General features: G+C 33.2%; 1 protein-coding gene across 1 annotated transcript in view; it reads left to right on the forward strand.

Moving 5' to 3' along the window:
* LOC129219423 (guanine nucleotide-binding protein G(o) subunit alpha-like) overlaps positions 1-23239 on the forward strand; it is a 162289-nt gene that overhangs the window by 113738 nt on the left and 25312 nt on the right. Inside the window, exon 3 of the mRNA XM_054853821.1 lies at positions 20562-20703. Coding sequence (XP_054709796.1) covers positions 20562-20703 — 142 coding nt within the window. The remainder of the gene's footprint in view (positions 1-20561; positions 20704-23239) is intronic.

Here is a 23239-nt window from a genome sequence, read left to right on the forward strand (position 1 = left end):
GTTCATTTGATATCCATTTTCGAAGAGTGAATCCACCTCTTCACCTCTTCTCATTAGATTAATTAAATCACTCATGAGATTTTCAGCTTCCTGAATTGAATCGGCTCCTGTTAATAGATCATCTACGTAAAAGTCCTTGTCGATAACTTTTGATGCTTTAGGAAAATTCATCTCTTCATCTTCAGCAAGTTTTTTAATAGTTCTTATGGCTAAATACGGTGCGCAAGCAGTTCCGTAAGTCACTGTCTTCAATCTATAGTCTTCAATTTTTTGATCGGGATTTTCTCGCCATATAATTCTCTGAAAATCAGAATCTGAATGTGAGACAAGAATTTGTCGGAACATTTTTTCGATATCAGCCGCAAGAGCTATGGAGTGTATTCTGAAATTTGATAGAATATAAAATAGATCAGTCTGGAGTTTGGGTCCAGCATGCAAAACATCATTTAGCGAGATGTTTGTTGATGATTTAGCTGATGCGTCGAACACAACTCCTAATTTTGTGGTGCTGCTATGTTCTCTAATTACTCCATAGTGTGACATATAAAAACACTTGCGATCTTCTACTATGATCTCTTCTGCTTGCACTAATTCCATGTGGTTTAAGGATAAATATTCCCTCATGGAATTCTTGTATTGATCATACATGCTAGGATTTTGGATTAGTTTCCTTTCCAACGACAGAAATCGTGCAACCGCTTGATCTCTCGAATTTCCAAGACTTGGTTCTTCCTTGAATGGCAGTTTGACTTCATATCTTCCAGTGTCATCTCTAGTTGTAGTTTCTGAGTAAAACTTTTCACAGTTTGCGTCTTGAATGCTTAACTTTTCTTTCTGAGGAATAGATTCCAATTCCCAGAATTTCTGAAGAACTTCATCAATTTTTACACTGGAATGGTGACTCAATTTGGTATTTTCTGTACCTTCATATAATTTGGACGATACCCTTCCTGAGAGAATCCAACCTAACTTTGATTGAATAGCTGTAGGTGTGTCTTTTCCACCACTTATCTTGCGACCTTGAATTATGTCAAAAAATACATCTGCACCTAATATTATGTCTATGTTTCTGGAGATGTAGAAATCAGGATCTGCTAACTGCAAACTTTCAATGTGTGACCATTTATGACTAGAAATAAGGAAATTTGGTAATTTCGTAGTAAGTTCTTTAACTATTAGTGCTTTAGTAGAAAAGGTTTCTGAATTAAACCGTGGAGTAAAGTTTAAATTTACTAAGTAATTGGACTTTCCAGCAACTTGATTACCAGTTCCTATGACTAAGTGATTAGTTGAAAATGTTTTTAGATTAAGTCTATTACAGCATTCTTCAGTCATCAATGAGGTTTGAGAACCACAATCGAGTAAAGTTCTACACAGTTGCCAATGTCCTTGAGAATCCTTGACTTTGACTAAAGCTGTAGATAGCAGAATATTGCACGAATTATTCAGACCAGTTAAAGCTAGACTGCTGGACTGAGAATTATTAACTTGAACAGACTCACTTGACCTCTGTGCAGAATTATCGACTGAAAGGTTCGATTTGTATGAAGAATCATGTAAGAGAGTGTGGTGTCTTTTAGAACAATCTTTGCAGTGAAAAGTAACTTTACACTTCGAAGTATCGTGATTAGCTCTCAAGCAGTTAAAGCAAAGTTTATTCTTCTTCGCTAGATTCCACCGTTCTTGAGGGCTCAAATTTTTGAATTCTGAACATTTGAACAATGCATGATCTAAATTGCACAATACACAACTTTTACGATTTACGTTTGTTACGGAATTATAGCTAACTGACTTCTTGGATTTCAAAAGTTCCTCTTTGGGATAGTTTTCTTTGCAGGTTTTCATGCTTCTGGCATGCTTTTCTAAAAATTCAATAAATTTCTTATACGATGGAATTTCTTCATCTTCTAATGTGAGCTCCCACTGTTTTCGGATATTATCATCTAATCGTTTTTCGAGAAATTGAATAATGATTAATTCTGAAAGTTTGTCTAACTCAAATCCCAACGTTTTTAGATTACGAATTGCTTCATTGCAAGAATCCAAAATATCCCGAAGAGATTTAGAAGTCATCAATTTGACTGGTTTAATGCTAAATATTTTCGAAACTAAAGCATATGATAACTCTCTTTTGTTGTCATAACGACTAATTAACGTTTCCCAAGCTTGAGAATAATTATTTTCTGTGATAGGAAAGCCCTTTATTAGTCGAGCAGCTTCTTCTGTAACTGATGCATGCAAGTATTGCAATTTTTGTAGTTGACTTAAATTAGAATTATCATGAATAGTCGAAATGAAAATTTGTTTAAAGCTAATCCAATTACTTATATTTCCGTTAAATGCTGGAAGATCGAATTTAAGCAAATTTATGCTCGTACTTGTTTGAAAAGGTCCACTTCGCGATGGTAATGTAGACCGATTATCTTTCTCAAAGTCAAGCTTAATTTTTTCAATTCTGCTTTCAATATCGAACTGAAGATTTAGAATTTTATCTGAATATTCTTGGCTAGCTTCTATTTCATTTTCGAATTCATCCATATCTTCGATTAAGTTTTCAACTTCTGCATCAGCGACTTGAATTTGATTTAGCTTACTATTTAATTGCAGCTTGAATGTGCTTAAATCTTCCACAGTAACGTCTTCATTATTTAACTGCTCAGAAATTTTATTCAGTAGTTTAGTTGTTACCGCGCGAATAGTAGCTCATTTCTTTTTTGCTTTTTCATACGCAGATGCAGCTTTAGAAGTCATGGTTTATCACAAAATGAAAGATAGAATGAGAATAAATAGAATAGAATGTATCTATATCATGCAATAAAGTTTAATAGAATAGAATGTATCTTTGGTTGTAAACCAGGGTTAAGAACCTTTTCCGAGAATTACAACAAAATATATCAACATTCAAGAATGATTTTTCTGATAAACGTTTCTTATACACTTCATTCAGAATAGAATATAAACCATTTCAATGAATAAAAGACTCAGTTTCATTTATAGCACAAATGAATTAGAATAGTAATGTTCATGGGAATTTGCATTCGAATATGAATTAAATATCCGTTATTTACGTTTTATGCAATGTCCTACATTTGCATTTTTCATTACAAGAGATTTTAAAATATCGTACCTTATGAAAAGGATTCCATGAATCATAAGCGAAACAACAAAAACCTCACTGGTGGCTCCAAAATTGGTTGAGCATGGCGGGCTACGTGACTTTTTTGAATTGTAGAGCCGCTTACTCTTCGTTGTGAATTCGCAATAAAATATACTTGCAATAATTATACTGAAACATTTATTACAACACACGAACGTAACATTTAACATAAATTTAGAAATAAATATGACTTAGAATGATCGAGATATTTCAGAATGAAAAGAATGTGATGCAGCAACGCTGCTTGACTTATCGCTACTCAGTAATCTTTTTGTTCCAACAAGAAAATTAAATTTAAACGTTGCCACTCACACGAGCGATGAAAATTATAATAATTAAATTAAAGTTCTAGGCTCAGCTGCAGACGATAAGAACTACCATCGGGGAAAAAAAGTAATTTTATTTTTTATCCATTACTTATAATTGGCATCTTATTAGTTTAGTAAATAATGTTTTATTATTATGTTTGCAGAATAGTGAAAAAACAAAGAAGTTATATGAACAAAAGTGGCAATATTCTGCATGTATAATATCATGAAAAGTATGCAATCAAAGTTTAGTTGCCGTGTGCCTTATGACAACTATTTCAATATTTTGTCTGATTTGATGGCACCGAATGGAAAAAAAAAAATTTTTGTATCATTAACCAAATTAGTATTGCTTGCTTGATCTTTCAAATTGTCATCGGTACTTAACTGTAGATTTTCCTCTGTTACAAAGTGGCATTGAGCAATGACAGCCTTCACCAATTGGGGTGAAAGTTGATACCGGCTTTGATCAAGACAGTCAAAGGCTGTAAAGGTGATCGAACCATCTTGTATGAAGTTAGTACTGCCTTTGACAGTCTTCAAGTTAGGTGGTCAAAGACGGTACCAGCTTCAAGCTGAAGGCAGTACCGGCTTGCAGCAAGACGGCTGAAGGAGATACCGGCTAGCAGCAAGACGGCTGAAGGTGGTACCGGCTTGCAGCAAGATGGCTGAAGGCGGTACCGGCTTGCAGCAAGACGGCTGAAGGCGGTACCGGCTTGCAGCAAGACGGCTGAAGGCGGTACCGGCTTGCAGCAAGATGGCTGAAGGCGGTACCGGCTTTTTTCTAAGGTAGCAGAAGCCGGTCATTTTTACTAGGGATTCTGGAAGTGAAAGAAGATTCTCAGCCTACTACAAATGATTTGCCCTTTTTGTTTTTAAATTATAAATAAAGTTGATACATAAATTCTTGCGCATTCTGGTACTTTAATCAAGTACTTGTCATTAATAATTTATTCTTTTAATTAATACTAATTTATTTATTAAATAATTATGTTTTTTGCTCCCGACAACGAATAAAATCAAAAGAATATGTTTGGCGTCGTATCAAGGTATGATTCGAGAATAGTCGACTTTCGACCCTCCCTGAAAAATTCCTGTGTGCGCCACTGTGACATGCATAGTTATCAATGGTGAATCTTTAATGTTTGAATCGCTATTGTAAGTGTTTTAAAATTTAAAAGCTTGACAGCTGTCGAATTAGCAGTCTCTCTCGAAGATTTTAACATTTTTAAGTAAGGGCAAATTGTTCAACGAGTAAAAAGTATTTCCAGTGACACCTGTTATAAAACGGAAAGGAACAGAACACTTAAAAAATTAGAAACAATTGCAACACACGACAAATAATTCCTGGTTTTAGCTTTAAGTGGTTTATGAACTATAACTGTTTTCTTGAAGGTGGATCTGAAATCAATCTAACAATGCTTATAAGTTTTAGAATATTTAAGTTCATTGTTGATCAATTGAAGATTGGAAGCAAAGTACCTAACCCCCTAGTCTATTTAGAAAGTAAAATACCAGAAGTCTTTTCTTGTTGAATCTTGAAGATTACCAATTCATGAAAAAACATAAATCATGCGTTGAGGATGTTTGTTTTTCTGCTCAATATTGCTGGCAAAGTATCAATTTTGTTGATGTTTGTTGGAGGAAATTTTAGTTTATGAGTAAACTTATTGATGATGCATTTTTTCCTTTGATGGAAAAGAAAATTGTCGTACTTCTTGTTTTATAGTAAGAGTAATAGATTTGGCGTGATCAAGAAAATAGACACTTATTCAAACGCAAATGCCGATCGGAGTAAGAATAATCATTTACAGTTGCATTGTGTTTTTAACTGAAGACAAAACAGGTTGTACAAAGAGGAAATTGTAGTTCATAATATATATTAAACGCTTTCCCTCTAATTCAAGCATCATCAAATTTCATTGATCAAAGAGATAGGGTCAGGCAGAGTAAAGTATTCAATGGAGTAAAATGTGATCATGAATTAAATATAAATATATATCTTCGAAATAAATGGAGGAATGAGTGAAGAATATATATTTTGGATTTTAACCATCAGGAATCAGGTTTTAAATTGAAAATGTTAATACTGGCAGTATTTATTTTGTGAAAAAAAAACCCGTTTTGCTTGCTTATGAAACACTTTATAGTGTCCTTAAAAGCTTTTGTGTGAAGTTCCGTTTATTAGAATTAGCATCAGTTTGACTGTACAGAAGGCTTTCCACATCTCTCAAGAACACATCCTTATTAACAGCTCAGCTGTATTCTTTTCATATAATATTTTAGAACAGTTTGAGTAATATGGGACAAAACTGATCAAAGGATAGGTTTAACATACATTCTTCTTCTAAAATCTAAACTTAATCTTAACGTATATGGTAGAGATTAGTTTAATAATAATTTTACCAAACATGTATTGCTTTTAAGGTATACAGGAACAAATACAATTGACTTCAAATGTAATATATACATTGAAATTAGTGCAAGTTTCTATTCTTATAACATTTGATAAATTTTTAGCACTTTTTCAAAGTTTTTAATTTATTTGAGTAGAGTAATTTATGTCTCAAAAAGACTTCTGTCAATATTACTTTTAAAAAACCTAAGCATAGAACTAGAAATATTGCGTACACATCGCAGAATCAGATAAAGATTGATCTTTTATTTATTTTATTTTCTTTTTATTTTTTTATTTTATTTTTTTTTTAATTTTTTTTATTTAATTTTTTTGTCTCATAAAAGAAAAAAAAATCAGATCTCTGTTTATAACTTAAAATGGCTTGCTAAAAAAATTTTGTATTTTTCTTTGTCTAATAACAATGATAAGTAGATATGGGGAAAAACCTACGAAAAAGAACTCATATACAAAATTTAGAATTCGAGTTTCACCTGTGAAGGGTATAAAACGAGGTATTCTGACGACTTGATTTGCCACGTGGTTTAGCTGCATACAGTCTAGTTGTTCAGACTTCAAGACAAAGGGGGAAATTCAAGACTATTAAGGTTTTGATGGAAGAAAATACTATTGCGACGAAAAATGTTTTTAATAAAAAGCAGAAAATACCTTTAATTCAATCAAATGAGTTCACAACTGCAAATAATCAACATTATCATTTATCACTTACAGCGTTTCGTGGGTTATTTGGTTTATTAGATTACTGATCAGACAGATTTACTATCAATAAGATACCTAAAGAAATTAAACGTTGGAAATTGTTACACTTTCCCTGATGACACTGATGAAATCGAGGGGTCAAATATGGTTATACAGGGTTTGTCCGGTAGGACTGAGTCGATTAAAAAAAGTTTATTGAACCAATTGTTACAATTCTTTAAAATCTTTCAAAATAGGCTCCTTCTGCGCGGATGCAGCGCTGCCAGCGTGATTTCCAAGCATTAAAGGCGTCACGGTAGGCATTCTCCGGAATAGCCTTGAGAGCCGCGGTGCATGCTGCTTGGATCCCCTCTGTCGTCTCAAAATGCTTGCCTTTCATAGGCCTTTTCAAGCGAGGAAACAAAAAAAAGTCCGGGGGGGAGCCACATCTGGGCTGTAGGGCGGCTACGGAAGTGTTGGGATGCCGGCCTTGGTCAGGTAGCTGTTCGTCGTCAGTGAGCACTTTTGGGACCAACTTCCCGCACACCTTGAGCATGATCAAATGCACCGTCACAAAACCATGAACCTCAGATTTCGGTAAATTTAACATTTGGGCAATTAAACGAATACTTAGTCGACGGTCTGAGTTCAAAACTTTGCGCACACGACTCACATTGTCGGTGTCTGTCGAAGTCGAAAGTCTTCCAGCACGGTCTTCATCGGCAACCTCTTCCCGGCCTGCCAAAAAGACCTGGTGCCACCGAAACACACCACTTCTTGCTAAAGCAACATCTGGGTAAGCCTGCTTGATCATATCAAACGTCTCTGTCGCAGATTTACCGAGTTTGACACAGAATTTAATCGCACACTTCTGCTCTAACGAACGCTGCATTTTCGGCTTGCACCACTCACAGAAACAAGTCGAGCGAAAATGCCTGTCCTGACTCTCCAGGTGCTCGGAGACAACCGACTAGCCGTTCGTTCGTTAGCTAGGAACGCCCTCTGCCGAATCCAGCCGGCACGTGCACGCTCCGAAGTACAGCCGCGGCGGAAAAAAATCCGTCCTATTACTTTCCGGACAAACCCTGTAATTCTTTCAGACAACTTTTTCTCGTAGGAGAAAATCACAAATTTTTAATTTCTTCACATAAAGTCAATTTCTTCAAAAGAGCTAACAGTGTTCAGTATTTTCAAATATTATGTTGATTTTTGATTGTTTTACATCGATTTTTAACTGTGATCACTTTACCCCATCCGCTGTCATAAGAACAAATGAAAAAGAAATTGTCGTAGCACAACTTTTTTTTTTTTTTTTTTTTAACCTCTCTAAAACTGTTTCTAAATGTGTTCTTTATTAAGGTAACGTGAAAAAGGTACAACAAAAATTTGAAGTTTTCAAAGAAATTTTTTTATTTATTATCCACCTAAGTTGAAAAACCTGGATTTCATGATCATTTTACCCCACCTGAAACTTATTATCTCTTGTATTTTCGAAACTAGAAATTTGTTCCAGAAATTGCGAAATCATTGAAACTTTTAAAATTAAAGTTCCAGTGAAATTCTTCTCTTTTATATTAAATATGCTAAATTAATGTCCAAACTAAACAGCCTTGAAATGTTTAAGTCTTTACTCTTGTTTTAAGTATTTGTATTTGTATTAAATAACTCATGCACTATAGCAAATCAAAACGAACTTGCTACTTGAGTAAGATGAAAAACAACGTAAACAAATCAATCGTCAACATAACTAATATAAAAAGGAAACATTATGGTTTCAAAAAACTTAAGCCTTAAAATAGGGCATACAAATGTCACTTAAATTTGGGCTCAAAGGATTACCCATTGATAAACTTTCAGTCATAGAAAAGAACTCCCCTTTATATACCGAGTGAGAAATAAGTTCTCGAAGTAAAGGAAAACAATTTCTTACTTGTTTTCATTTACTTTGCTGCTAAAGCAGTTGTTTTCTTTCAAACTTTTGGTCTTTAAATATCCGAAATTGAACCAAACGAATCTAAACCATAGCATTTCCTTGACCTTTTTGAAAACACATGTAACGAAATGTGAAGCTCCGTCTCTTATGTTTCAGAATCGATATTTTAAGTGTCCGGTCGCGCATGCGCTTCAAGAGAGTGGACAGAGTTCCTAGGCTTTAGTTTAAGTGAGGGAAGGGGGAAACCAATTCAAATTACTTCTTTCCGGTAGTTGCAATTAGAAACGAATTACTATAACAATTGCTGGATAGTTTTCATTTAGTTTGCAAAAACACAATGATTTATCGATCTATTTTTTTTTTCCTTTAAAGAGAATAAAACCTTTATTTTAATTTATCAGTGAAAGTTAAATTGGAATTGATGCTGTGATTACAGATTTGTCCGTCACGGACTGGAATAGTTTGCTTTCTCTCAACAATTAGTTTGACTCAAAATAGAAATTGCTCATTTCCATAGGACATTTTTTTTTCATAGTTATTTTGAAATTTCAAAACCTGAATTAAAAAGAACTAATGCAATATTTAACCGAAAGCACACATGCATATTTTGTACTCTCAATAGGACATGGTCAGAGGAGGGTACAAATCCTGTCCAACACTTTCTAATTTTGTTTATCAATTTCTACCTAATATAATCATTTTTTTCACCCATTTTCTGTGTGCAGTAAAATATCAATACTTTGTACCCAGGGTCGCATTCAAGGACAGGTTTTTAGGGTTTAAACCACCTTCGAAATTTTTCAAAATCATTGCAAATAATGCTTTTTATAATAATTTTTTGCTGGAAAAATCTTTATCTCGCTTTCATTTATTGTCTTTTTATTTTTCAATTTTATTTAAAAAACAAAATTTTTGTAATTGAAAAATTGTGCAAACTTGCAGTATTTATTTATTTATTCCATAGCTATTACAAACATCACTTACGCAACATTATAGCGTTTTCTTTCATATTTTGAGATAACCTGATGTCAACAAAAACACCGATATACTTCAAATTTGAAAGCGCCAAACTCTGTAGCATAATTTTATTCTTGTCAAAAAAATATGAATTTTAGAAGCATTAATTCGAAGGCGAGCATCTATTCTTTAGAGTTATCGAAAATATATTATTTAATAGGAGTACTAGGAAGTTATTCAGTATGCATACAGGATTTTCTTCATTAAATAGAATTATCTTTAAAATTTGTTTCAAGTAAACTATTGTAACAAAAAATAAATAGAGCATATAAATGAAATAAAATTTAATTGCTCAATGTAGATTTCACGAGAAATGTCTTCGAGAAAACATTTCCCGAAACAAAAGCCTCGTTATGGCCCTGTTTGTACCTGTAATTTATAAAAAAAATTTAAAATATTTTGACCGTTTCCGTGTAACATAAAAAAAAATCGTTCTAATCATAGATAGAATTTACAATGCAAAACAGGCATAAAATGAAAGAATGATTCTATAACTGTCATTCTGTCTTCAATTTCAAGAAAATTCTTATCAATAATACAACCATTTATACAAATATAACAAAGTTGACAATCAACAGTTCAAATTAACAATCAAAACAAAAGAACTAAAACTCACCTTGCTTGTGGACAGTAGAATTCAAAGTAGATAGGCAAAGTAGTTATACCACTTAGTCTTTAAAATATTACCAGGTTTAATGCAATTGTTTCATCTTCGAAATGCCTGGACGAGAGTAGATAATCTGTAAGACAGTAGACAATGCGAAACATAGAAAACGTTGCAACATCAATAAATCAAATTAAAAAATTTGCAGTCCCCCCCCCCCCCCATGCTGTGTTATATCTTTTACATAAAAACGAAGTTTCAACTGCTAGTTTAGATTGTTGTTGCACATGTTATTATTATCGTACATTTAGCAAAATGTACTGAAATGAAACAATTCTCAAAAACTCGTCGGATTTTTTTCATACGAAATTTGGAAAACTCCAGTGTTTGCGTCATTGTTTGAAAAAGAGGTTTCTTATATGTAATACTGCACACAAATTAGATAACTTCTCAACTGCTAAAAATACCTATTCCTCTTACTCACGAGCCCCATTTCTTTGCACTAAACATCCTTGCTACTTCGAAACGCGTGCATGCACATTCCTCATTTCTAGTTTTTTTTTTTTTTTTTTTTTTGTAAATTAAAAATTCGGATTTTTTAAATATTTCCTAACAAGTTTTTGCCAAGAAACTAATTTGTGTAGGAAAATTATAAACATTGGCATGAGTTTTGTGATTTTAGAAGTAAGCAGTTTTATCAACGTACAGAAAATTTCCCTTTAAAGGAGGGGAGGAGGAGGTTAAATTCCAAAGTTAATACAGTGAAGAATAAAAAGAATCCTAAAAAGGCTTGGATCATTCTTGATTATATTTGGTTTATATTTTGACTCGATTTTTTTTATTTTAAGGTGAAATTAAAATAAAGCTAATAATTTCGTTGTGATAAAACCTTCAAAAAAAATCTCAAAAACGTGTTTAATTCAAGGAACCAAGATCTCAACAATGCCTCCCATCAAACCTATGATACGAACATTTTGATTCACTTCTAAAATGACTAATGATTTTTCTAAATTTCATTTTTAACTAACCCATTAGAAGATTAATTTTCCATTTCAATCTCAACCTCAAATAAAAACACTTCTCTTTCATGTCTGACACGTGACTTTGGACGTAGTTATTTAGGGGAACAGCCTTTTGTTATTCAAGAAATACTAAATACCGTTCTCTTCCTATTACATACATATATTATTTATACAGAACTCCTCGGAGCTTATCCATTATGGGTAAACGTGATTGTCAAACTTTTTGTCTTCCGGAGCATGTCGTCTTATGAAAAGAGGGAAATCAAGGAGTTGCGAAAGCTACTTCTTAGAATCTCAAACTGAATTCCAAAACTCAAAGAACGAAAATGAAAAGAGTTTGTGCCTAAAAATGTCTTTTTAGAAATTAATCAAAAATGTAAACAAAAGTGTATTTTACTTACAACGCCAACAAGTTTTTGATATGGTTGTTTAAGCTAAATAGTGAAACATTTAATTACGTACAAGCAATGTACTGACTGCCTGATCATTACATCCAGAGACTTTTCACTCTACGGTCCCCCGTATCAACTACTATTTGTAGTTTAACCAGTTCTATGGGATCCTGAAGACAGCTCGGATTTTTTGATCCAGACCAGAAAAACAATCAAGTTTATTTTTAAGTTTTTTTAAAATTGAATGTTCCTCTTCATTTCATTTTTATTTTTGTACATGAAACTATTGCTTAGCCTGTTGAAATTTTCATTTTTGCTTCATATGAAAAAAAAAAAAAAAAAAACAACGTGGCGCAGTAACTTTTGATTTCGTTATATTTTCTTGTTTGCTTTCATTAAATTTGCTTGTTTGTAAGAAGGTGAATAAAAAGACATAAATATTGAGGAAAAGATGTAAAATTGGGCACAAGTGTAAATATGGGCACCCCTCCCTAGTGGCTAAAGGGGGTACTGAAGACCGGAAGTGAGGGTTGTATATGGTGCCATTAACTAATATAAGATAGCAGAGAAGATTGGAAGCATTATTTCAAGTTGTGTGAATGCAGCTTGAGTTATTGTGCAAATTGGTGTTTCTTAGACTGCAAACTTTTTGGAGATGTGTGAAATAGTTTTTTTTTCCTGTTCTTACGTTTAGTTAAAAACAATTTCACAGTGATATCCGGAAAGCGAAGAACTTAAGCTACTTTTTAAAGCACACCATTAAGCAGGCACGTTGTTCCCTTACATGTAAGGGAGGCCTGTAAATATGGGCCCCCATTTAAAGAGTGCCCATAAATATACCATTTTTTTTTTTTTTCTTCAAAACAACAAAAATTATTTCTCAAGAGAAGCAACTTGCATCTTTCGGGATGGAAAGTTCCTTGAAGCCACTCGGGAAGAGTGTGGATGAAATGTGTGACCCACTTTCGACACAATTTAATTCTGCCAAATGTGGACACACTTTTGCTTGTGCGGGGCTGAAAGCGCCAGTTATATTTGCGATTTCTGTAATTTTTTTTTCCATGTAACAACTAAATTCGCTACCATTTTCTATAGTTTCATCCTGTTTTAAACTATTTTTGGTTACTTTTTTTGAAGGTGACCCATATTTACACCCCATTTTTTGTGTTGCTGTTTTTAAAGCTTTTTGTAAATCGCCATTTTTGAAATGAAATCTTTGATATTAATCATTGTTCCGCCTTCTCGCATATAGGATACTTGTCTTAATTTTTAATGAAAGACAAAAATCTAGAATTTTTCGAATTAAAAGTAATTTTAAAACAAAAAAGGGTGCCCATATTTACACCTTTTCATCGAAAATTTAAGGGCAAATAGCGAATTAGATGGTCGGCGAAGGTCGCTTCTCTAAAATGATGGCGATGCCGTCTAGTAGAATTTTAAAACCAGTGTAGAATCCGCTGTGGAATTTCACTGTAACGTAATGCAGTTAATCTTATTCCGATAGCTACTCAAATAAAATCAACTATGCAATTCAAGTTCCAGCTTTAACTACATATGCTTTGATTCACATCAAAAGATAACATAGCTAGCTGGAACGATAGAAGAAATCAGCAAAAACCATTTTAGATTTAGTTTGATAACAGTTATTATTTTTAAAAAGCAATATTCATCACTTTTTCCCAAATACTGAATTTTTAATAATTTATTCAAATTTTTAATAAGAACTTTCATCATTTGAATATATATTAACGCCTATTTTCATAGTGAATCATAATTAGGAGTTTTCGGTTTGTATTATTCAAGTGTGCATGCTTATTTAACCAAAACTTGACATTGGTGCATGCTTCAATTCTCAAAAAAAAAAAAAGAGAGAGAGAGAAAGAAATGTTCTTTAGTACAACTGGAAGTTGTTTGAAGAGCAATGCATGTATGCATGAGTAATTTTATCGGTCCATTTTAATTTTTTTGATGTATCAGTCGCACCTTTAACTGGACGAAATGTGCTCGAATTAAAGTAAGTAAAGACTCTTAATCAATTTTATACAACATCAATACAAGAAATGTACATAATCATCAACATTTTCGGCAGAACAAATCAAGTGCTCTGAGTAATAGAACAATTGATTATTTTTGACCAAAGCGTGAGGAAAAACCATCAGTGGTTGACGCTCAAACTAGTAGTTGACACTCATAAAGAAAAAAAAAAAACTAAGAACAAAATTTATAAAACTGAACAAAAATTACAAAATCCTAAATTAGTGTTTAAATCATCAGTACTTACTTTTTTTTTTTTTTTTTTTGAACAACCACGATTGCTTATTGTACTCATTTGACTGTTTTGAATTCCTATGATTTCATTTTCCCACCAGCACCCTCTACCAGCACCACCGTCGTGTCGACCGGTCTCACGATGCTGCTCCTCTTGCGAAAACCGTCTCCAGGTTGCGTCCATATCATACACACACACGCATACACACACATACACACACTCATGCCTGCGCACAGACACAAACACACACTCCTACATTCACATACACACACTCATGCCTGCACACAGACACATATGCCTACATACACACACACACACGAACGCCTACACACACAGCACTGCATACACAACACGTACACACATCCATTCATACACACACACACACACACACGCACACACACACACGAGCACCCACACACATGCGCCTACGAAAGACACATGCGCATTCATACACACACGCTCGTGATTGCGAAAAACATAATTTGAATTCAAGATACCAAAAATTCAAATTAATTTTTCTTTTTTTTTTCTTTTTTGGCTTAATCGTTGTTGATTCTATTTCCTATGTTACTATTGCTAATTTATTTTTCCTTCAAAAGCATCAACTACTAGTGCAGTGTCAGCCACTGGTGGTTTTACCTTGATGCCATTTTATTATTTTACACTTACGTTGCTTATAAAATAATGTATAAAACTAGTGTGAACTAAAGAATCTTCGTAACTTACTGAACAATTAACAGTAATAAATCACCTATGTATCACACATTAATCATATCATCTATAACATTCAATACAAAACTAAGAGCAACTTGGCTTATTATCAAGTCACTAGAAAAATCGCCCGTCAAGGTATGACGGGTGAAAATTGCTTCTACATTTGAACGAAGCAATTGCCTGTTTAGCGATAGTTTGATAGTTGAAATTTTAACCCTAACTCCAGTTGATTAACACTAAGCTTCAGTAGATAGCATTCATTGTTGATCACTTTTTCGTTTCTTCATTCTCCTAAAACTAGTCTTACACATATAAAACAGTTAAGTTACCGGACTCAGTTCAGCCTTGTCAAAATAAAGCACTTTCCTGCATGTCAAACATTGCCAAAAATATTATTAAATTATAAATAACTTACTGAATTTTTGGTGCTTCAACAATGAAATAATGCCGTCACGCATGCTATGGCGCGAGTTTCATTGTTGATTACGTCAGAGCTTTGAAAATGTCTTCTACTGGAAATTAGCATGTGAGGCGGGAGAGACTTACTTAAAACCTTCCTTAGTATCTAATGTGTCAAACAAATTTTTTTCTAAAATTTAATGAGAAGTTTTTAACTTAACTCTACACAAAATGGAAAGAGATAAGCTGCAGAAGTCTACTTTAGACTTTATAATAATGTTTTTCTCTTATAACTTGCCACAACTTTCTTTCCTGGGATTTTAAAATAGCTGCAAAAATAGTTTTTGGCGTGTTAAGCATAGATCTTAAAAAGGGATAGATAGACCTTTCTCCTACAGCGCAGCGTATTTCGCCCGGAGAAAGTGGGGTCATCATGATTCTTCCGAGAATAACGTGATCAAGGGACATCGTGTCTCCCTCTTCTCGGGCAGCAGTGATCTAACAATGCGAAGCGTCATTAAAAGTCTAGGATTGTCTGAAGATTTTCATTATACTTATGTGAGAAATCTCTATATGTGTGAATCTGAGATTTTCTAGCGAAAGAGGGTTTGATGAATGCAATGCTAGTGCCAATTTTATTAAAAAATAAAGACATAGTGAGTAGCAGAAATCTTTCTTTCTGCTAAAGGCAAAAAAAAAAAAGTCCCCATGCAGAATCGAAATTTAGAATATTTTAAACAATTTACTGTATATGCCGAGCATTATATTAAATCACTAAAAACTAACGATGGAAAATTAGTTATAGTATGTCCGCGAAAAACTGGATTTTTAGGTTCCCTAATTTCTATGAAAAGTGTGCTGGGAACATATGAAAAGTATGTAGGTGCCCGAATTCCAGTTCTAAACTGCGTAATGACTTATAAGCTTACTCAGGATCACCTTGAAACTTTTTTTCAGTGCGATCAGGTTGTGAGGGGGGATTCAACAATAACCGTCGGACAATTTCGAAGTGCGAAAAAAAGATTATTCATTCATACGGAAATTTTTAAAGAGTCGCTTTTGATCATAAATATGCTCTGGAGCAATGACGGATACAAAAGGGGGAGGGGTCAGGGGGGGGGTCATGACCACAGATCTTCAAAAGGGATAGATAGGCCTTGATCGATCCCAGTCGAGGCCTTGATCGATTCCAGTTCTTCAAATTGCGCTCATTTTGACAACCTTCAAATGCTAAGATTAAATTTGAAGCGTAACAAAAATGCTTTGAAAGAAAGCCTTTTCTTCCGATTCCTTTGACGACGATTTGGAAAATTCAGAAATCATCTCAATTAACATGACGCAGTATATTAATGATGTTTCTGACTACGCTGGATTTTTTGTCTGGCAAGTGCACTCTGTTGTGAACTGCGACGACTGCAACGCAGTCTCAACTACAACAAACCAAAAAATAGGCCTAATAAAATTTAAGAATTTTGGGACACATTCAAGTATGATAACTTATTGCAAGATTGCAGCCATTGAAATATGTACATTCGTGAAGAACAACTGAGAGAGAATGTGAAAAAGTTTTGAGAGTAAAACACAAAAATATAATGTTACTCATGAGACCACAAGAGTTATGAGAAAAATTTCGAATTCCGTTTTTCTAAGTTTAAATAAGCATATGTTGGAAACAGAAGCAGCAGATTTTCTCGTTAACAAGTTTATGAAATCAATCGTTACTAAATATTTAAGCGTTAGAATGTTTCGCGCAGTCAATTCAAACAATGAAAATAATTCACAAAGACCAATAAGCAGGAAAGTAACAAAATTAATATTGTTAATTTACAATAATCACTAGTTTTCTTCACCCTCGAGTTTAAATTGTCAAAATTATCATATTATATGGAACGAAAAAAAAAGAAAAGAAAAATTGGGGAGGGGGCGGAAGTCAAATGACCATTCATGTAGTTTATAATTGCAAATGAATTTATTTTCTGAGTACTTAAAAAAAAAAAACACTGAAGTTGCTTAAAAATTAGGAACAAACCAAAGTTATTTGTTTGGCTAATGTAGTGTTGGTGCGAAACGCATGCGAATATTAGAATATTATTTAATTGAGTTAATTGATATTCGATACTATTTACATTTGTATTTCTAATTGTAGTTTATGGTTTTAGATAGGGTTTTATGTTAAATTGCTGCACTGGCTTCAAAAGTTGTGGGGAAAAGTACGCTTTGAAACTATTTATCTGTATTTGAAAAATTTGATTGAAATAAAAAAAAATTTACAAGGTCAATTTTTGTTTAAGATTTTTGAACACGTCTATTTCTACTCAGTATTTAGAGCACTTGAAAAAAAGTTTAAATAGCTTGTGCGCCTGCTTCAAAAGTTATGATGGGAAAATATTTAATGGACTATTCCATGAAAAAGCTGTCATTTTGACCCGCATTTCATTAAAAGTAATAACTTAAAAAGGTAATAAAGAACATTTTTTGCAAAAGTACAACAAATACATTTGCGATTTCTTAATATCAAAAAAATGTTACCTTTTTTAATTATTACTTTTAGTGAAAAATATGAGGTGTTACGTGAGGGACAGAGTGTTCCCTTTTTCTTTAATAATGGGTTAAATTCTTTAATTTAACCCATGCTTAAAGCATTTAACCCATGGGTCAAATGCTTTAATTTCCCTTAATTGTGCAAATGATCGCAGCGCAAAGTGAGTCTCTTTGATAAGGGAAACAGTTTCTTGTGCGGGGTGTCCCTTGATCACGTGATGTCCAACGGGGGATGTTGGCGCGCGCTCTGAGGAGAGAAGTCGGGAGAAGGCACATCTATTCTATTTAAAAATCTATGGTGTTAAGTCACATTGCATAGTAAAATTAAGAGCTTAATACATTTCAAATAAAGTGAGGTGACCCTGAGAACATGATAGCCCTAAATGTACAGACCTTCGTTGCTAAACTCTGCATCAATTGAGCACTGTTTCCATTGAAAAAAGATTCAAATATATGATTCTATGGTATTTATTTTAGCAAAATTTCTGTGCGATAAAAAAGAGAATGTAACTTTGATACGGTCCCTCTTTGTTTGAAACTGTAATTTACAAACTTATTTCCCAGCACTTCCGGATACATACAGGAGGAAAAATCTCATCTGTCCTCGCAAGGCATTAAGAATGGGAAGTTTTTACATTATGACAGGGAATGAATTAGAAGCAAATGTAGTTTTTTACTGAAGGAAAACCGAAAAAAGAAATCCATGAATGCATGAAATATTTCATTAGATTTATTTCGCTTACTAAGAAAAAAAAAATACCTAAAATCGCTCTTTCATAGAAAAGCGGAATAGGCTATTTTTTCCCAATTAATTTCCTTTAATACTACGCCAAGATTACTCCAGAAACATGAAGTTGATTAAGTTGAGCTTTTAACTTTTAAAACACGTATGAAATTGCGTATATTACGCGGTATGCATCTGAGTCCCAATCTTCTAATTTTTCTTTCAGTTTATCATCTTTATTTTTTTTTTCGTTGCTTTTATTGCAGTAAAATATTAATAGTATGTCAGACACTATAATCTTAATCTACATTTCGTATATGTATAATTTTACGTAAAAACGGATACTCCGGATCAATCAAGTGTTTATAATATAGCAATAATATATATTGATAATTTTGATTTTGTGTTGAGTATTCATATTCAGTTCTTGTAATAATATGCTGCTAGGTAATAAAATTAAAATAAAATTTGAAGAGCTATTTTGAACCCTTTTTCCTTTCAAATTTCCTTACAGTATTTTGAAAAGTGATATCCAACAAAAAAATTTTCCTGAAAGAACGTAAAACTTATATCAAAAATTGCCAATGAGGGAACATATTTTAAAACCAACAGTGACAAAAAAATAAAAATTAATAAGTAATATGTTCATAGTGGAAAACTGTAATTGAAAAAAAAAAATAAATATATATATATATATATATATATATATATATATATATATATATATATATATATATATATATATATATATATATATATATATATATATATATATATATATATATGGCCGTGGTAGCCCGATCGGTAGAGTGTTGGATTCGGGGCCGGAGGGTCCTGAGTTCGAACCTCGATGGTCGAAGACCCACCGTCGTCATTAACGGGGACTGGGCGACGTTAAATATGCTCGTGGTCTCAATGTCCTCCAAGTGAAACGATACCTCTGGGGGTGCTAGCACCAGGTAGCTATTAGCTCCTGGACGAGTTCTAAATTCTCAATAACTGTTCGATCCGATAGATGGTGCTGCCATCTATCGGTATATAAAATAAAGGAGGCAAGGCACTTAGTATGCAGTCCTCGACATAAATACAGTTGTAGTCAGTTGTGACTCTGAATAGGAATAGGGAATAGGAATATATATATATATATATATATTAGCAGCATCATATTACAAGAATTGAATATGAAAACTCAACAAGAAAATCAGTAATATAAATATATATTAATCCTATATTGTAAACTCTCTAATTTTCATTATTTTATATTGAATAAATTTGTGAATGTAACTTGAATAAATAGGAAAGTTTCTTTGCACAAGATCTGAGTTGCGACTCGAATGCAACATAAGACGCCTCTTTATTTTTTTTTCCTACAACGTGAACATATTTTAAGATGGGGGGCTATGCTCTGCTAATACGCCGAAAAATAAGTGACAAAAAGAAGAAAAAAATCGCTTTTGATTGTTTGAAAAATATATGAAAGCATTATACTTCTGAAGTCTCCATCCTTGCTACAAACCTTTGAGTCTTTGAGCCTTTTAACCTGTCTAACTCCTCCGAGGAATTTTAATGGTATAACGCTCCCTTCCCTTCCAAATCAAAATAATGTCTATGAAGTTGTCGAAAATGAAAAAATAGGGGAGAACTATTTCCAAAATGTGATGGGTGATGGGGGAAATTGATGCTCATATTTGGATTCAGAAGGTCATTTTACATAAGAATCAGCAGGAATAATGGCAGAAGCACTTTTCGTGCCGTTCAGTGTAATTAATATACACATGTACTTTAATCATTCGGTAAAATTCGGAATTTCTTTAGTAAAACTGAGAATCCCCCCCCCCCCCCCCCCCAAAGCTTAGATTCAGGGCGTCCCTGTATCGAGCTTGATCCAATAGGCGACTGTCACTTTAAATTGTTCCTGATACAAAACTCACTTACGGTTTGAATTTAAAAAATACATAACACCCTTCAGTTTAAAAGAATAAATTTGATATCATTTTCATGAAAACTAGTATTTTTTTTTTTTTTACATAAAAGTCATATTTTGTTTCAAGAAAACTGAAAACTGTTAAAAAGTTACGTTTGAAATAATTTGCAGACTAAGCCAAACAAGAGAGAAATTTAGTTGCTGTTAGAAAAATTATGTTGGTAGAAAGAAAAGTTGGACCGTTTAGATTTGGACGTACTCTTTTTTTATATCAATGTTTGATTAATTTTCCTATTAATTGAACTGAAACTTTAAAACACTCAGAAATATAATGCAAAATCCAACTTTTCAATAATTTTTTAAACAGGATTGCACACTTGTAAAAAAGAAGCATATTTATCAATGATAACAATTTGGTATATAATGCGCCGTAAATTTATTTTCCCATACTTTTGCATTTCAGAATAATTCACGATAGCGGGTTTACCCAAGATGATTTTAGGCAGTATAAACCAGTAGTATACAGTAACACTATACAGTCCATTGTTGCTATACTTCGTGCCATGCCGAACTTGGGGATTCCTTTCGAAAATGGTGCGAGACAGGTAAGTGCTTGACTTGCTATTTTTATTCGTTTCCTGAAAAAATTTTCCGCGAGTAAAACGACAACTGAAGCGCTTGTTACGATGTGACAGTCAAATCGTAAGTACATATCAAATCGTAAGTACTAGAGAAACATAAAACCGTTAAACCAAAAGGAAAAACGGCTGAATAAACCAAACCATCTTTTTTTCGTTCAAAACCTTCAAATAAAAATTTCTCGCATTTGAAAAGCTTTTTTTTTTTCTTTTTCTTTATTTATCTATTTATTTATTAATTAGTTTTTTGCCCCAATGAATAATGTTGGCGAATCATATCTAATCCTAAATTTAATAAAATGAGAATCACATTATTTACTTGACACAGGCAAGTGATTTTTCTACTCTGGCGAGTTTATTTTTAATTAAGTTTGTTTTTTTAAGGCACATAAATTCAGCTACATTCAGATATAAATCGTAGCCGCTGTATTCGGAGGCATAAAACTAAAATAGTGGAATCTAACCGGTACGGATTATTAAAAGAAAATCGTATAAATAGGAGATATCACAAACAGAAGTAAACCAACATTCAGATTTGCTATTCAAATATCTAAGTCTGTTATTAATATTTTGTCATAAAGGAGAATAGAGTGTAGTGGAGAGATATATTATAGAAGGATCTTTTAAGTCTGTGGAGCCGATGAAGAAGAATATTTTGAAGGTCGTAATATACATGATAAAATACATAAGTGCGAAGACTCTGCACTATGTGTAATTGGTTCTGATGAAATATGCATTTTAGATTTTTTTGCTTCTTTTTGAACGGATTTTGAACTATTTTTCTCATTACAGAGCATTTTTCACAAGAGTTTAGAGCGCTTTTATTCTATTATGATTTAAATGGTATCGGGTCATTTTCTTTAGAAAAATTTCCGAACTTTTTGACTTTTATAAAGTAACTAGAAAATCACCCGTCAAGGTATGACGGGTGGAAATTGCTTCTACTTTTGAACGAAACCATTGCCAGTTTGGTGTATTTTGATAGTTGAAATTTTAACCCTAACTCCGGTGGAATAATCCTAAACTCTAGTAGATAGCGTTCATTGTTGACCCCTTTTTCGTTTCTTCATTCTCCTAAAATGGGTCTTACCAATAAAACAGTTAAATTACCGGATCCAGTTTAACCTCGTCAAAATAAATCGTTTCACTGCACTGCATGTCAAACATCACCAAAAAATATTACAGTAAAACCTGTAAAGTTGACCACCCTTGTAAGTTGTTCACCTGTCTATCTTGACCACCAATATACACCAAATTTGGTTGAGAATCTTGTAACAAACACTTTGTAAGTTTACTACCTGTTTAAGTTGAACACTAAAGTACCGCCCCGCAAGTGATCAACTTACACAGGTTTCACTGTATCAAATTATCATACCGTGGAACGAGTTTCATTGTGGATGACGTCTGCAGCGTTACTCGATCATTCGCTATTATATATGAGAATTAGAATATTCTTAATTTTATAAAAATTACGTCTCAATTCCTCTTACTATTCATATTTTGAGAAAATACAGCATTTGTATGGAAAAGAAATATTGCTTTGAGTATTCGTTTTGTTTAAAATATATTTTTCTTCCAAAACTTTCGTTTTTGGGGATATTCTTTGGTGTGGGCACAAGAGTAGGTTTTTCTAAATTATCACAATCATGGTTCTAATAATGCATTTGTACCAATAGCGATGCATTTGTACCTTCGATCTGTCAGTAACAACTTCTAATTTTTTTTACAATCAGCCTCGTTTTTTTCCCCCCTTGTGAATAAGATCATGGATATTTTTTTTCCTTGCATGAGGTTGGGTTCCTAGTTCAAAACATCCGTGATTGATAAGATTTCTAAAAATTCTCCGGCCCTTGTTATCAGGGCCTGATCACCCAAAAGGCTCAGAAAGCTTGAGCTTCCCCTCAAAATTAATAGGGGGCCCAAAAATAACTTAAAAATTTCAGTTTCTGCTTTTGAATGTATTTTTTAAAAGTATTCAAACATTAGAGCTAGCTAAATAAAAATTTTGGAAGAATTTTAAAAAGCGAGGAACACAGTTCATAAAACATGGTAGCAAGCTATTTTTATCTGTGGAATTTGCAACAACGTGCTACAATATACTTTTACCACGCTTGATACATTTTATAAACTAATAAATCTAAAACAACTAACCACCCTTATCTGTTGCGAATGGGAGTACAAAAATATGTAATGTACAAAAGTTTAATATGCCGGGGGGGGGGGGGATAAACTTTAATTGGAAGTCTGCTTGGCCGTTTTTTGAAATAATATCTATAGCATTAGTGAGTTTAGTTTCAATGTGCGTAGAATTTTTAGAAAATATACTGAAAACAAAAGGTGGGGGGCCCTGAAATGAGACTTAGCTTCCCCTAACTTCAGAGGTTAATCGGGTCCTGCTTGTTATTATTACAATAACTTTAGGATGACGACTAAAAGAAACTATTTATATATATGTGGTGTGTGTGTAATTGCTCGCACATAAGTGCAGGTTTCTCGTTTGCGC

This window comes from Uloborus diversus, chromosome 3, assembly GCF_026930045.1.
Source record: "Uloborus diversus isolate 005 chromosome 3, Udiv.v.3.1, whole genome shotgun sequence".
Classification (NCBI taxonomy): Eukaryota; Metazoa; Arthropoda; class Arachnida; order Araneae; family Uloboridae; genus Uloborus; species Uloborus diversus.